Source organism: Panthera onca, chromosome B1 (genome assembly GCF_046562875.1).
Source record: "Panthera onca isolate mPanOnc1 chromosome B1, mPanOnc1 haplotype 2, whole genome shotgun sequence".
Lineage (NCBI taxonomy): Eukaryota > Metazoa > Chordata > Mammalia > Carnivora > Felidae > Panthera > Panthera onca.
This window is the reverse complement of record NC_138342.1, coordinates 65,660,505-65,674,600: the sequence shown is the minus strand read 5'-3', so window position 1 is coordinate 65,674,600 and position 14,096 is coordinate 65,660,505. Positions and strand designations below refer to the sequence as shown.

The window sequence follows — 14,096 nt, the reverse complement described above, 5'->3', positions numbered from 1 at the left end:
CCCAGTTTGTAGTAACTTGTTAACAATAGCCAGGGGAAACTTAGGCATCATCTTATTTGACCTCTCAGCAGCATCTGACATGGTGAGCATTCTTTCCTTTAAAATTGCTTCTTCTCCCATGTTTGTAGCATTGCTCCCACTTGACTTTTCTTCTACTTTTCTCATACTTGCTACTTCTCAGTATTGTTTGCTGGCTCTTTCACACATTCCAGATCTCTAAATGTTGGGGTTTCATAAAGATCTATCATTGGACTTCACTTTTCTTTACCTATACTCTCTGCCGAGTAAATATCTGCAAGTCCATGACTTTCCACACCATTTAGGTATAGGTATCTTTCAGATTTATATTCTAGCCAAGACTTCTCTAAGTTCTAAATCCCTATACGTAAAAGACCAATCAACTTCTCCACTTGAGTACCTAAGAGGCATTACAAAATTAACACTGCCAGCACGGCACAATTTGATTATTGATTCTCGAAACCAACATTCCTCAAGAGTTCTCCTGCCACAGTGAGTAGCAACATCATCTACCTCTTGTTCAAGCCAAAAACCTAGTAGTCATCTTGCTTTCCTTTCTTTAATATTCTACATCAAACACAATAATGAGTCCTTTCTGTTCTGCCACCAAAACACAGACAGGATTCAGTAACTTCTCTCTATCTCTAATAGTACCACCTTGTAAGAGTTTCACCTCTTGCTGGTTGATTACAAAAGCTCCCTATCTTACCTCCTTGCCTCTGTGCTAGGCCTCCTTCACACATTTTCCACCCCACACAGCAGCAGTGAGATCAATCTTTCTAAAGTGTAAACCAGATTAGGGTTACTTCTTTAAGTTGCCCATCAACTTTCTAGTTCAAAAATAGAAGAATATAAAAATTAAAATTAAAGAACAAAATCAAAATTCCTTAAAACCTATATGTTCTGGCTGTGACTTCCACTCTGACCTCATCTGTCTCTACAATCCCTTTCAATAAATATATTCCAGCCATTCTGGTCTTCTTACCATCTTTGAATATGTCATAATTGCTATTATCTCAGGAACTTTTAATATGCTGTACCTTTTTCTTGGGCTATCTCTCCCTCTCAAATCATTATCTGTTTGGGGTGTCTCTCCCTTCAAATTCTGTGGCTATCTTCTTCACTTCATTCAAGTCCAACAGATGTCACCTCCTCAAAGTGATTTTCCTATATACTGTAGCTAAAGCAACCAACTACTCTCTATTCAATATGTTTTTATTCAATTTTATTCTTTTATGTTTTCCATAGTACCTATCCAGAGCTGAAATTAATTGTGCCACTTTTATTTTGCTTACTTATTTTCTATCTCCTTCTCTCAACTATAAACCCTTTAAGGTCATGGATTCTGCAGTACCTCAGTGTCCCAGGGACTAGAACAGTTCCAGGCATGAGCAGGTTGCACAAGAAAATGTATTGAGTGACTGGCAAATGGATGGGAGGTGGGTAAGAAAATACATAAGTGTATCATTTAGGAGGCTATGATAGCAATTTACTTAAAATAGAATGGTAGTTTGAATCAAAGTAAATGATAGTTGAGAGGGTGAAAAGTGAAGTGACTTGATTTATATTTAGGAGAAATTAGTGGTTCGTTCAACATGAGTGAGAGAGAGAGTAGGGAATCCATAGTGACTGACATGCTTCTATCTGGGTAAATGAGCGGTTAAGTCTGCACTCATTATTAAAGGAAATTGCAATAGGAGAGAAAGACTTAAAAAGATATTTTTGAGAGGAAGTATGCCACTTTGGTTAAAAATGTGGGTTTTGGGTCTCTAAAGCTATTTGTGTTTGTTGGTCTAATGTCTAACCATGGCCATTTTTTTTAACCTTATGGAATCAAATTTCCACCCTTACTATAGATGGAATTTTTCTTGTCAAATATATATATATATATATATATATATATATATATATATATATTTTAATCTGTATGGATGTTTTTTTAATCCCTGTCTTGTTTGATCACTAATGATCATTTGTTCCTTCTTGTAAGTCCTTATGATAGATTCCTGTGCCATCACATTCTTTTGCCTTTATTCCCATCTTTTTAGCTGCTCTTTCTATTTAGAGTCAGGTAAATTTCAAACTTTTCTGTTGTAATTTACAAGGCCTATCAGAGTTTACTCTTTATCCATATTTCCAACTTCACCTCTTAAACTTCACTTGTCCAACTCCTCCAAGAATCTCCCTAATTTCAAGTCCAGGTTAATTCTATTCAATTGGCTGACCAAAATATGATCTTTTCTCTCTCTAAATATAGTGAAGATTTTGTCCGCATGTAAAATTTTCAAGGGCTCTGACAGTGAGAAAAATTCCAACTACTTTTTGAGAAAACTTTAGTAAAATAGACCTCCTTATACACATATTTTTCTGTTGCTATAAATTTTTCATCACACTACTTCTGAGGATTTTTCTGTAAGTCACATTTGCCTTTTTTCATCCTTGACTTGGAACATTTTAAGACCTACAGAAGACTGATATTACTAGTATTATATTAACAAAAGGTGAAAGCAAATATGTATTCCAAAAATATTAACACTTCTACATATATTATCTAGCATACATTTTAATATAGTAATAATATATTATCCATGGTGATTAAAAATTATGCTTCTCCATCATGTGGTTTGTATCACATCTCCAAATGTAGGACTACAAGGCAGACTACAAGACTATCTTCTGAAGGCAGTATGAAATCAGGTAGGCATAGGGCAAAACTTGGGGGACAGTAGATGATGTGACTTGGTAGAGCACACCAGGAGGCTGAGCTAGAGCAGGAATTTTCAGCATAAGACCAGCACAAAGAGTCGTGCATTTTCTCTACAATAGATGTATGGGATTCTATTTTTTATTCACCATTTGGGTACTTCCACAGTTGTAAGTGGGAATAAGTTTTTTTTCTATATAAATTGTATAATATATAAAACAAAGAGCCTTATTATATCCCTCATGAATTACTTCTCAGGGAAGATATTAAAATGTATATTATTGACACCAACTGTGCCTTTAATGTATACATTTTTAGGATGTAGGTACTCACGCTCACTTTTCCATTGTGATTGTCTTCTTCTCTCACTGCCAGAGCCTTCAGAAAATTATCTTGCAGGTCTTTACCAGCACTTGTTAATGTCCTGCAAAATGAAGGTCTTCAGTTATAATATATTAGAAAACAAATATATTAAAGGCACTCAGGGGCCAACAACCGCACTTCTTTATTCCAAGTGACAATTCCTTATAACACAAAAACTATACACACAATCATTATAAATCATACACAATTATTATAATTTACTACATTCCTCAATATAATTTTATACAGTTATAGAATCTTTACAAATAATTGGAGTCAAGTGTGTAAACAATATATATGTCTATATCAATACTCAAGCCAGAAACAGTTAATTTCATTTACATGCCCATTTTATTCTTTTTATCATACCATGCAAATTCAATGTATTTATACCTCTCACTACCCACAATAATTTTAGATTGCCTACAATTTACATATAATTTATTTACTTAATATAAGAAAATTAGAACACTAGAAACCTAATCCAATTCCCTTACTGGGATAAAGCATTAATCTTAGCTCTATGAGGATATAAACACAGCAAAAAAAAAAAAAAAAAAAGGAAACTAAGTTGAGTTATCTTTGTCAGATAAAAAGAAACAGGGGTGCCTCTGGCTCAGTTAGTGGAACATATGTCTCTTGATCTCAGGATTGTGAATTCAATCCCCACATTGGGTGTAAAGATGACTTAAAAAAAATAAAATCTTTAAAAAAAAGAACTCAAGAGAAATAATAAAATGAGTAAGCTGGGGATGTAATATACAACACGGTGTAACTATATTAACTATAATTAATAATACTGTATTGTATATTTGGAAGTTGATAAGAGTAGATCTTAGAAGTTTTCACCACACAAAAAAAGAATTTATAACTATGTGTGGCAATGGATGTTAACTAGACTTACTGGGGTGATCATTTATATACACATATATACATATATTGAATCATTATGTTGTACATCTGAAACTAATATTATATGTCAATTTTGTCTTGATAAAATAAATTTTAAGAATTCAGGAAAGAAATGGCTATTCCTGGAACAATTTTTTTTTTTAAATATTGATGATATCGGGGCACCTGGGTGGCTCAGTCGGTTAAGCATCTGACCCTTGATTTCGGCTCAGGTCAAGATCTCATGGTCATGAGATCAAGCCCTGTGTCAGGCTCCACGCTGAGTGGAGCCTGCTTAAGATTCTCTCTCTCCCTCTCTCCCTTCCCTCTTCACTTGTGCCTCAAGCTTAACCAATGCCATTTCACCTCATGAGATTGTATGCCATAAACTGAGAGACACAAGAATAAAAATCAGTTGGGGTTATAGTGTCTGTTTTTAATTCCTACTACATAGCTACTACATTCCTACTACATTCAGCCTTTTCTTCCTATCCATGATAATAGGTATCGGTACTCCTCCAATAAATTCATTTTGTTGTTTCGTTCATTAGAATTAGTTTCTATTGGGGTGCCTGAGTGACTCAGTCGGTTAAGCGTCTGCCTCTTATTTTCATCTCAGGTCATAATCTCATGGTTGTGAATTCAAGCCCTGCATCAGGCTCTGTGCTGACAGCACGGAGCCTGCTTCACATTCTCTCTCTCCTTCTCTCTCTGCCCCTCCTCTGCTCACTCTCTCTTTCAAAAATAAATACATAAAGTTAAAAAAAATAAGAATCATTGATATAGATCATTGATCAATTATATAAATGATATAAGGTTTTGGTTGTGAGCAACCAAAACCAACTATCTTAATTAGACAGCCATTGTATTCCAATTAAGATAAGCTATTCAGTTAAGATACTCTATAGTCTTAAAGGTTTCCACATAGTAAGTCTCCCCACACCTCCCACCCCAAACACACCTCGTTTTGTTGTAAATCCTCGGATTATTACAGATAAGTTATAGTCAGATTTGATTACCAACCTCAATCCCACAACAACCAAGGTAACATATCATTATCCATTTTGCATGCTTCCTTTAAATTTATCTTCTATAGTTTATGTATACACTTGTATAATCATAAAAACATACACAATATCATTTGGTGAGTTGTTCAATTTATTATATATTTTGCACTTATTGTTTTATTCCTATTGTTGTTATTGTTCCTGGGAACAGATGCTTATGAGAGTGCCGAGGAAGATCAAAATTATTCCCAGGTATATCAGACATGAAAAGCTGGGAGAATAGTTTTTAGGTACTATCTGTTAATGAGAAAAGAACTCCTGATATTCTGCCAGGCCTGGCTCTCTTGTTAATGACTGAGGTTTTTAACAGACATCTAGGCCAGACAGGAAAAAGAAACAGTAAGAAGTAGAATTCTTGCTGCCCCTGGGCACTCACTATAACAAACACTGACCTCCCTTTTCCATAAAAATTAAGCCCTAGCTTTTAGCTGGGCATGAAGCTTCCTGGAATAAAGACTGCATTTCCTAGCTCCTCATGAGGCTAGGTAGGTCTGTATGGCTAACTTTTGCACAATGGATTCCAAATGAAAATTATATAAAACTTCTTAGAGGAGAGAAGGTACACTTTCTCCTGTAGCTGGAGAGCAATATAATGACTGTTGCTTGCTCCAGCTGCTATCTTGACTTAAATTGGAGGCCACCATTATGGAGAAACAAGAGAAAGAAGCAGCGACCCTGACACCCAGGAGCATCAGTCAGCTTAGATGGGTAATATCTCCACTGCTGAAATATGAGACTGAATTTACATTTTGTTTCAGACACTGTTTGGGGGGGTTTTCTATTATTTTTCACTAAACCTAATCCAAAATAATATATTCACCATATGAAATTTGCTCACCTTTCTGAAGAAAGATGCTGTGGAATTGGCCTGGTGATCAAATTGGACTTTAACCTTATTTGCAACAGTCTAAAGATTTCCCAGGGGACTGTATTATTATGTAATTAAATTATTTTTTAAATAGTCAGAAAGTTAAGTCTTTTAAATGGAAGCATGAGGTAATGACAATTAAGCTGATATATAAGATGGGACATCAGTCTTTAATTCCCACTCACCAACTGATTAGTCCAAGTCACCACATTTTTCTGAACCTAGGTTTCATAATGGACTAAATAATCTCTAAGCCTCTAAGCACCTGTAAAACTTGTGATTTAGGGGGCGCCTGGGTGGCGCAGTCGGTTAAGCTTCCGACTTCAGCCAGGTCACGATCTCGCGGTCCGTGAGTTCGAGCCCCGCGTCAGGCTCTGGGCTGATGGCTCGGAGCCTGGAGCCTGTTTCCGATTCTGTGTCTCCCTCTCTCTCTGCCCCTCCCCCGTTCATGCTCTGTCTCTCTCTGTCCCAAAAATAAATAAAAAACGTTGAAAAAAAAAAAAAAAAAAAAACAAACAAAAAAACTTGTGATTTAAAATGATCATACTTGGGGCACCTGGGTGGCTCAGCTGGTTGAGTGTTCGACTTTGGCTTAGGTCAGGATCTCACGGGGAGTCAGGAGTTTAAACCCTGCATCAGGCTCTCTGCTGTCAGCGCAGAGCCTGCTTCAGATCCTCTGTCTCCCTCTCTCTGCCCCTCCCCTGATTGCACTTTCTCTTTCTCTCTCCAAAATAAACATTTAAAATAAATAAATAAATAAATAAGGTGATCATACTCTATCATCAATTAGCATATATCATTAATTTGCAATTAGTCTAAAAGTGACTATTATACTGACATTATATTAAGATCATGCTGCTCCTCTTTTTTTTTTTTATTTTTAAGTCTTACATACATAGACTTGTATCATTTCCTATAACCTCTATGAGAAATATAAAAGTATTTTTGTTACATAAACTGGGAACAGAAAGGATAAGATCTAAAGCTCCTAAGCTATATGCACCAGAGTAAAAACGTTATATAAATAATCGATTATTATACCATGCTACATCTGAGAACCGGAAACTTCTCAGCAAGGGGAATTATTGAGCAAGAAAGTTAATGCAGTGTGTGGTAAGGAATCCTTACATCTTTAACATGCATTACTCTTACTTAACTAGATTTATTTAACAGTCAGTGACCTGAGACAACTTGCTTAAGTAAATATTACAAAAGGAGTCACTTCCTCAAGAAGTGAAATAGGTCTGTTACAAAATATTAGGGTTATAAGTTTTATAAAGGCAAATACTCCATCTTTGTCATTTATACTCCACTATACATTGAAAATGGATTAAAAGATCTATAGATGATTTAATTTTTTACCAGCCATGTTTAATCATTAGCTAATGAATTTTATATAATCACACAAGAATGAATCTAAATATATTCTTAATCCTCAACAATTAGGCTACTGTTTTTATGGTTTAGTTATATTGTTTGTGTTATCACACATATTCATATTACTAGATTAACACTCAGAGTAAATTTTAAAAAGAGGAAAAAAATAGAAAACTGTTAAAATAGAAATATTTCCATAAGTTACTTTCTTGAGTTCGCTTATTTTAAAGATTATAAATTCTTTCAGTAAATATTCATGAGCTATTAATCATCTTAAAATTTTAAATGTAAAATTGAAAGTTTTCTAATAAGCAAAGTTTGAAGGATCACTGGAATGTGTTCTAATGAGCAGTTTCTGAATAAGCACTGAATCAAATTTGAGATTAAATCGGTCTTAATAGAAATACTTTTTTTATCTATTGGGAGTCTTTGTACTAGTCTCTATGCTACGTATTTTGCAAATACTTTCAATTACCTTCAAATCAAGCCCTAAGGGAGGACATGTTTATTTCTACTTTAGCAATAAACTTGATTGTAATCAGGTGGCATCAGTTTATAACTTGAATATCACTAACTCCAAAGTTTTATTCTACTATACTGAAGCCTCACAATATATCAAAACATCATATTGATATCATAATATTTTGACAGAAAACAATGAGAATTCACTGGTGAGATGAAACCTAAATTAACAGGAATGGGGATTGACCTTCATCAGAAGGTGCCCCTAGGAATTATCAGGGGCTGGTGGTCTTGAAACCTCTGTGGAAAGCTAATTAGGCATAATCATCATTCCAATCTAGCCTAGAATTCTGATCAACCACTTGTTCAGAGATAGCTTTGATTTTTTTTTAAATCAGTAAAATCTAGCATAGCCCTATATTCAATAATTCTAGAATTTACTAGAATTCAGCTCATCTGCACTTGTTTGAATATGTGATTCAACTTCTCTACGCATCAGTTGCTTTGCAATGATGTTTTTGTATACTTATTTTGGAAAAATTTAGTGGAGAGTAAAGTCATCTCACCAGTCAAATATTATCTTTGTAGGAAATTAGCACACATCTATGAAAATCAGTTTTCAGAAATACCTTTATTTCCATGGATAAGTTTACCGACCAAGCTATTTGTATTTGTAGGGTCTCAAACAATACAAATTTTAGTTTAAGAGGCCAAAATGGAAAATTGTTTGCAACTTTGATTAAAAATATGATTTGATTTATCAGTGTGTATATTTTTAGACAATTTATTTGAGTATTAAATATGGGAGCTATATTTCTTTTTATTTTTTTTAAATATTTATTTAATTTTGAGACAGAGAGACAGAGAGAGTGCAACAGGGGAGGGGCAGAGAGAAAGGGAGACACAGAATCCAAAGCAGACTCCAGGCTCTGAGCTGTGAGCACAGAGCCTGACACAGGGTTTGAACCCATGAACCATGAGATCATGACCTGAGCTGAAGTCAGATGCTTAACTGACTGAGCCACCCAGGCACCCTTGGGAACTATATTTCTATTGCACTTTTATGTAGATCACCTGTTGCTTTGTCTTGTACATTTTCTCTAGGACAATACTTTTTTTTTTTTTTTTTTTTTTGCTTTGCTTTTACATAAATTAGGAGGAAAGAAAATCCTACTTTTCCTCAAATCATGTTTTATAAATGTTTCTAACATTGATAAACATCTTCACATTCCTCCTCTCAATGTATTATTGTATATTTTGCTATGTATAATCAAGCTGGGCTGCTATAACAAAATACCATCGATTGGGGGTCTTAAACAATAGAAATTTATTTTCTCACAGATCTGGAGGCTAAAAGTCCAAGGAGAGGGTACCAGCATGGTCTCCTTCTGGTAACTGCTCTCTTAAGCAACTCACTGTGTTTGTACTAGTATCTCATTGTGCTTTTATTTATGTATTTATTTGTTTATTTTGAGAGAGAGAGAGAGAGAGAGAGAGAGAGCAAGTGGGGGAGGGGTAGAGAGAGAGGGAAAGAGAAAATCCCAAGCTCCATCTCACAAACTATGAGATCATGACCTGAGCCAAAATCAAGAGTTGGACACTTAACCAACTGAGCCACCCAGGTGCCTCTCTCACTGTGCTTTTAATCTGCATTAATCTGATTACTTTTGTTTTGTTATATATATACTTTTTTTCTAAATTGTGTATCCTCCAAAAGCTGCATGGATACCAACATTTGTAGAGAAGGACTAAAAGCAACTAATGAACAATTTCAAGTCATTTCCTTTGAGCATTAATTTAACAAAAGAATCTACCTTTGATATCTAAGGGATTATTTTTTAAAGATCTAAAAGGGAAAAATAGTTGAGCTAAATCCAATGCGTGGTTTTGAGTCTCTTGTATTTTCTTGTAAACTATTCTTAGTGGCTCTTTCTTTCTTTCTTTCTTTCTTTCTTCCTTTATTTTTTTAATTTAATTGAAACAAGCTTCCTTAGGAGTCAGGTGTATCAGGATTACATTTAGAGAGATTTATAGTTTAGGAATTTTTATACTACATACTGTGATCTCCATGGAATTTCCAGGAGGTCATCAATATATATTCTAATAACTTTCAGAGAAGAAAAAAAAAGACAACTTGAGAAATGAGATTCATTCATTGGTAAGAAGGAATGAGAATCAAATTTCCATTAAGATAAATGGTACCACTTGTCCCCTGCCCCTTTTCTATATGAAAGAGTTTATAAATTACCAAATGTAAAGTATCAGAATCTCCGGGAAGAAGTTTCAACTATTAGAAGCACACAGAAGAAAAATAAGAAGTGTTAACATGCACACTAGACAGCTGTTTCTTTTCATCTGCTATTTTGAGGAAAAACTAAGTGGGAGTCCTGAAAACTGTGCTATCTTACATCAGTCAAACTCTACTCCCCTGGATAGAAACTGGTGCTCTTCTTTGAAGGGAAAAAAATGGCCTGGCTTCTGTCTGAGAAAGTATCCCTGAACTCCTCTTCTTTTGGTATATCTGGCAAGTTTCTCTAGTTAATTCCTAAACATGGTAGGTTAAGATGTTCTCACACTTTAAGAGGGATTAAAAAAACGGTTGCTTAGACAGTACATCAATGTTATTAGTCTCTAAATGTGATTTTATTCTGAAAACACATTCAAATATAACTTTATTTTTACTCTCTTCTGGGAGGTATCTAAACCTTTTATCTGACTTGAAATATACTTCCAGATCTTCTGGCTATACAGTGAAAGCCAATAAAAAAGCAAATAAAGTAATCTCTTATTTGATATATCCCTGCGTCCAGACTCCTCTTTACTTGTGGGAATCCTGCCTCATCATTCCATAGAACACTGAGCAAGTAGGCTTTAGAAAGATGAAGGCCTTCAGGCTCAGCATCTTTAGACTCAACATGCCTAATCTCAATGTGTGTGTCTCTAGTTAATAACATTTCTAAGATATTATATAAAGAGGTGTAGAATTTGATACAATGGAAGAGGGCCTGTCATAAATGAGGGTGGTGGGCTCCCATCAGAAAAGCATACAGATAAGGGGAGGGACTGTAGGGAAGAAGAGATGTATCGATGTGAGACTTTGGGAAGAAAGATACCTGAAGAAGACTGTTAGGAAGGCTTGCTGCGTTATGCCCTCTGTATAAACTCCTGTGTTTCCTCTCTAATAAAACTGGCAGAAGCTCTTAACTAAGAGGTTAAGTCTGACCTCTAGGGATAAAGAGAGTTTAGAAACGAGACAATATTAGAATGAGAGACAGAAACAGAGACAGAAGGGGAAAGGGGGGGTGGATGGAAGTATCCCAGACTATGGTGCCATCTAAGGAAGGTTCAGCAAAGCCATATCCATATCTTGAACCAAAGTCAGCCAATACAGATTCATGGGTCCACCTTACTATCCTGGTCACACTCAGTCATTGGGAGAAAGCAGCCCAGGGTGGGGAGGTATGGTTTTGGTGCAAATGCACAACAGGTTTCAAAGAGCAGCATCTGAAGGGTTACACTTTCTATATAAGATGTATTCTTATCACAACCACAATCTCTCATCCAAACCCGAACTCTCCAGGTTCAAAAACACCAACATAATACCTTCATTTGTTTTATCAGAAATATAGTCTCAAAATAAAATTGCCAATATTATCATCAACATTATGCCTACTGAAAACACTTTAAGACTTTTTGCAGATCTTTTTCTCCTTAGGGTATATACTTCTAGGGATAAATGGCCAGATTACTGTACTTTAAATACACTTCACTTAGAGAAGTTTCTTACTTTATGCTATGATACCAGCTAGATACACAATTAGGTTCATTTGTTGATTTTGTTTTAATTTGAAAGATATTTCCAATTCAGCCTTATAGTTACATAAAAAAATTCATAGAATTCTAAAACCAAATCTATAATTTAGAGTTTTAGAAGTCTAGTTTCCATCTCCCCCAGTTCCATCTACCCTATTCCATTCTCTCCCTTCAATATAGAGCATCATTTTATTTTAATTCCAGTTAACATGCAGTGTTATATTAACTTCAAGTGTATAACATAGTGATTCAACACTTCCATGCATCACCTGGTGCTCACCACATGTGCCCTCTTTAATCCCCATCACCCATCTCCTTACTAACCTCCCCTCTGATGACCATCAGCTTGTTCTCTATAGTTATAAGATTCTGTTTCTTGATTTCTCTCTCTCTCTCTCTCTCTCTCTCTCTCTCTCTCTCTCTCCCCTTTGTAGAGCATCATTCTTTAATTTTTTTTTTTTTTTGAGAAAAAGAGAGAAAGTGGGGGAAGAGCAGAGGGAGGGAGACAGAGAATCTTAAGTAGGTTCTGTGCCCAGCGCAGAGCCAGATGGGGGGCTCAATCCCATTACCGTGAGATCATCACCTTAGCTGAAGTCAAAAGTCGGATGCTTGGGGCGCCTGGGTGGCTCAGTCAGTTGAGCATCTGACTTCGGCTCAGGTCATGATCTCACAGCTCGTGAGTTCAAGCCCCGCGTCAGGCTCCGTGCTGACTGCTCAGAGCCTGGATCCTCCTTCGGATTCTGTGTCTCCCTCTCTCTCTGCCCCAACCCACTTGCATTCTGTTTCTGTCTCTCTCAAAAATAAATAAACATTAAAAAAAAAAAAAAAGTCGGATGCTTAACCAACTGAGCCACCCAGGTGCCCCTAGAGCATCATTTTTAAAAATATCCTCAAATTGCTTTTTTAACTGTTATTATTTTTAACATAAGCGTATCTATTTGTCATCCAGCTAGTTATGTATTTACTTATATAAATAGTAGTCTCCTACACATTTTCCCCAACATTGCTGTTTCACTTAGCATTATATTCAGGGAACTATACCATAGGAGTAAGAGACATTTATAACTATTTTTTTTAGTTGCATAGTGCTCCACTGTAGGAATATATAACAGTTTAGTCACTTAGCTACTGACGGTCATTGGTTTGCTTCCTGTTATTTGCTATGATAAATATTGCTTCAGTGTTTAGCTTTGTGCATAGGTCATTTCACATTTTTCTCACTATATTTTTGGAACAAATTCCTAGAAACAGGATTACTGGTCAAAGACTACATGAATATTTTATTTAGTTAAACACTCCCAAATTACCCTTCAATGGGGTTGGGGCACTTTGCAGTCCTCCCTACAATTTACAGGAAAGCTACTTTATGCACAGCCTTATTAACAAAGTAGTCTGTAAAGCTTTTAGATTTTTGCTGATCTAATACATGAGAAGCTATCTCAGCATAACTGTGTATTTATCTTATCACAGACAAAAGTGAACATATTTTCACACATTTAGAGACCATTTGCACTTCTTCTTTAAGCTGTATGTTTACACCTCATTTTTTCTATAGTATTATAGGCCTCTGCTCTATTTTCTTCTTTCAACATGAAGAATTTTAGCTCTTCTCTGTGATATAAGCTGCAAATATTATCACCAGCTTTTGGTTTGTCATTCTACTTAACTTGTGCTGCATTTTACCATGAAAATGTTTTATTTTATATTATTAATATGATCTGTAAATGGTATAAAGCATTCCCTTATTATAGATTTGAATCACTTACCAATTTTCCATCATGTTTTCTTCTAGATCTTGAAAACTTTCTTTTTTTATTAATTTGGTATAACATTTATGTCTCTAATTCCTTGGCAATTACCCTGATGCACTGTGTGATAAATTAATCCTATTTTAACTTTTCCATTTGGGTATTCAATTATCCCAACACCAATTATTTAAAACTCTATTTTTACCACTTACTTTGAGATGATGTCTTCTCATATACATTTGAGTCTATTTCTGTGTTTTCGATTCTGTTTCATTGCTTTGTCTGTTTGTGTATCAGTACCGCATTAGCTTGATAACAGAAGTTACATGTTTTAATATCTGGTAAAGGTAACCCTTCTCATTGTTGTTCTTTTTCAGGGTGTTTTGTTTTGTTCTGTTGTGGATATTCTTGCTTATTTGCTTTTTCCAAATGGATTCAATAATTAAATTATCTAGGTCATGAAAAAACAACAACAACAACAAAAAAAACCCTCAAACACTGATGACCATTTTTCAGGATTATTTTAAATTTCTAAATGTCATAGTTTGTGATTTTAAAGATGGCTGCCTTGACTAGAATGCTATGAAAGACTGGAATGAAACTGGAGTTGCAGCTTCTCTGTGTCATGGTAATCCATGTGTATACTGGCTCCTGTAGATGTGAACTTGATATTGCCATACTTCTCAAAAACAGGAACATATTCTTCTTGCCATACCTCCAGTCCTATGTTTAATTAATTCATTAATTTAATTAATTAAATGTTGTATTAGATTAAAACTACAAGT

At 35.2% G+C, this 14,096-nt stretch overlaps 1 protein-coding gene across 4 annotated transcripts in view; it reads right to left on the bottom strand.

Annotated features, from left to right (window-relative positions):
- The window catches only part of CFAP299 (cilia and flagella associated protein 299), a 601,366-nt gene that overhangs the window by 366,454 nt on the left and 220,816 nt on the right, over positions 1 to 14,096 (bottom strand). For 3 of the 4 annotated variants that reach the window (XM_078445989.1, XM_060654789.3, XM_078445990.2), the window contains exon 3: positions 3,056 to 3,146. In XM_078445989.1, the coding sequence (XP_078302115.1) occupies positions 3,056 to 3,146 (91 nt within the window). The remainder of the gene's footprint in view (positions 1 to 3,055; positions 3,147 to 14,096) is intronic. The other variant, XM_060654790.3, reaches the window with a different exon arrangement.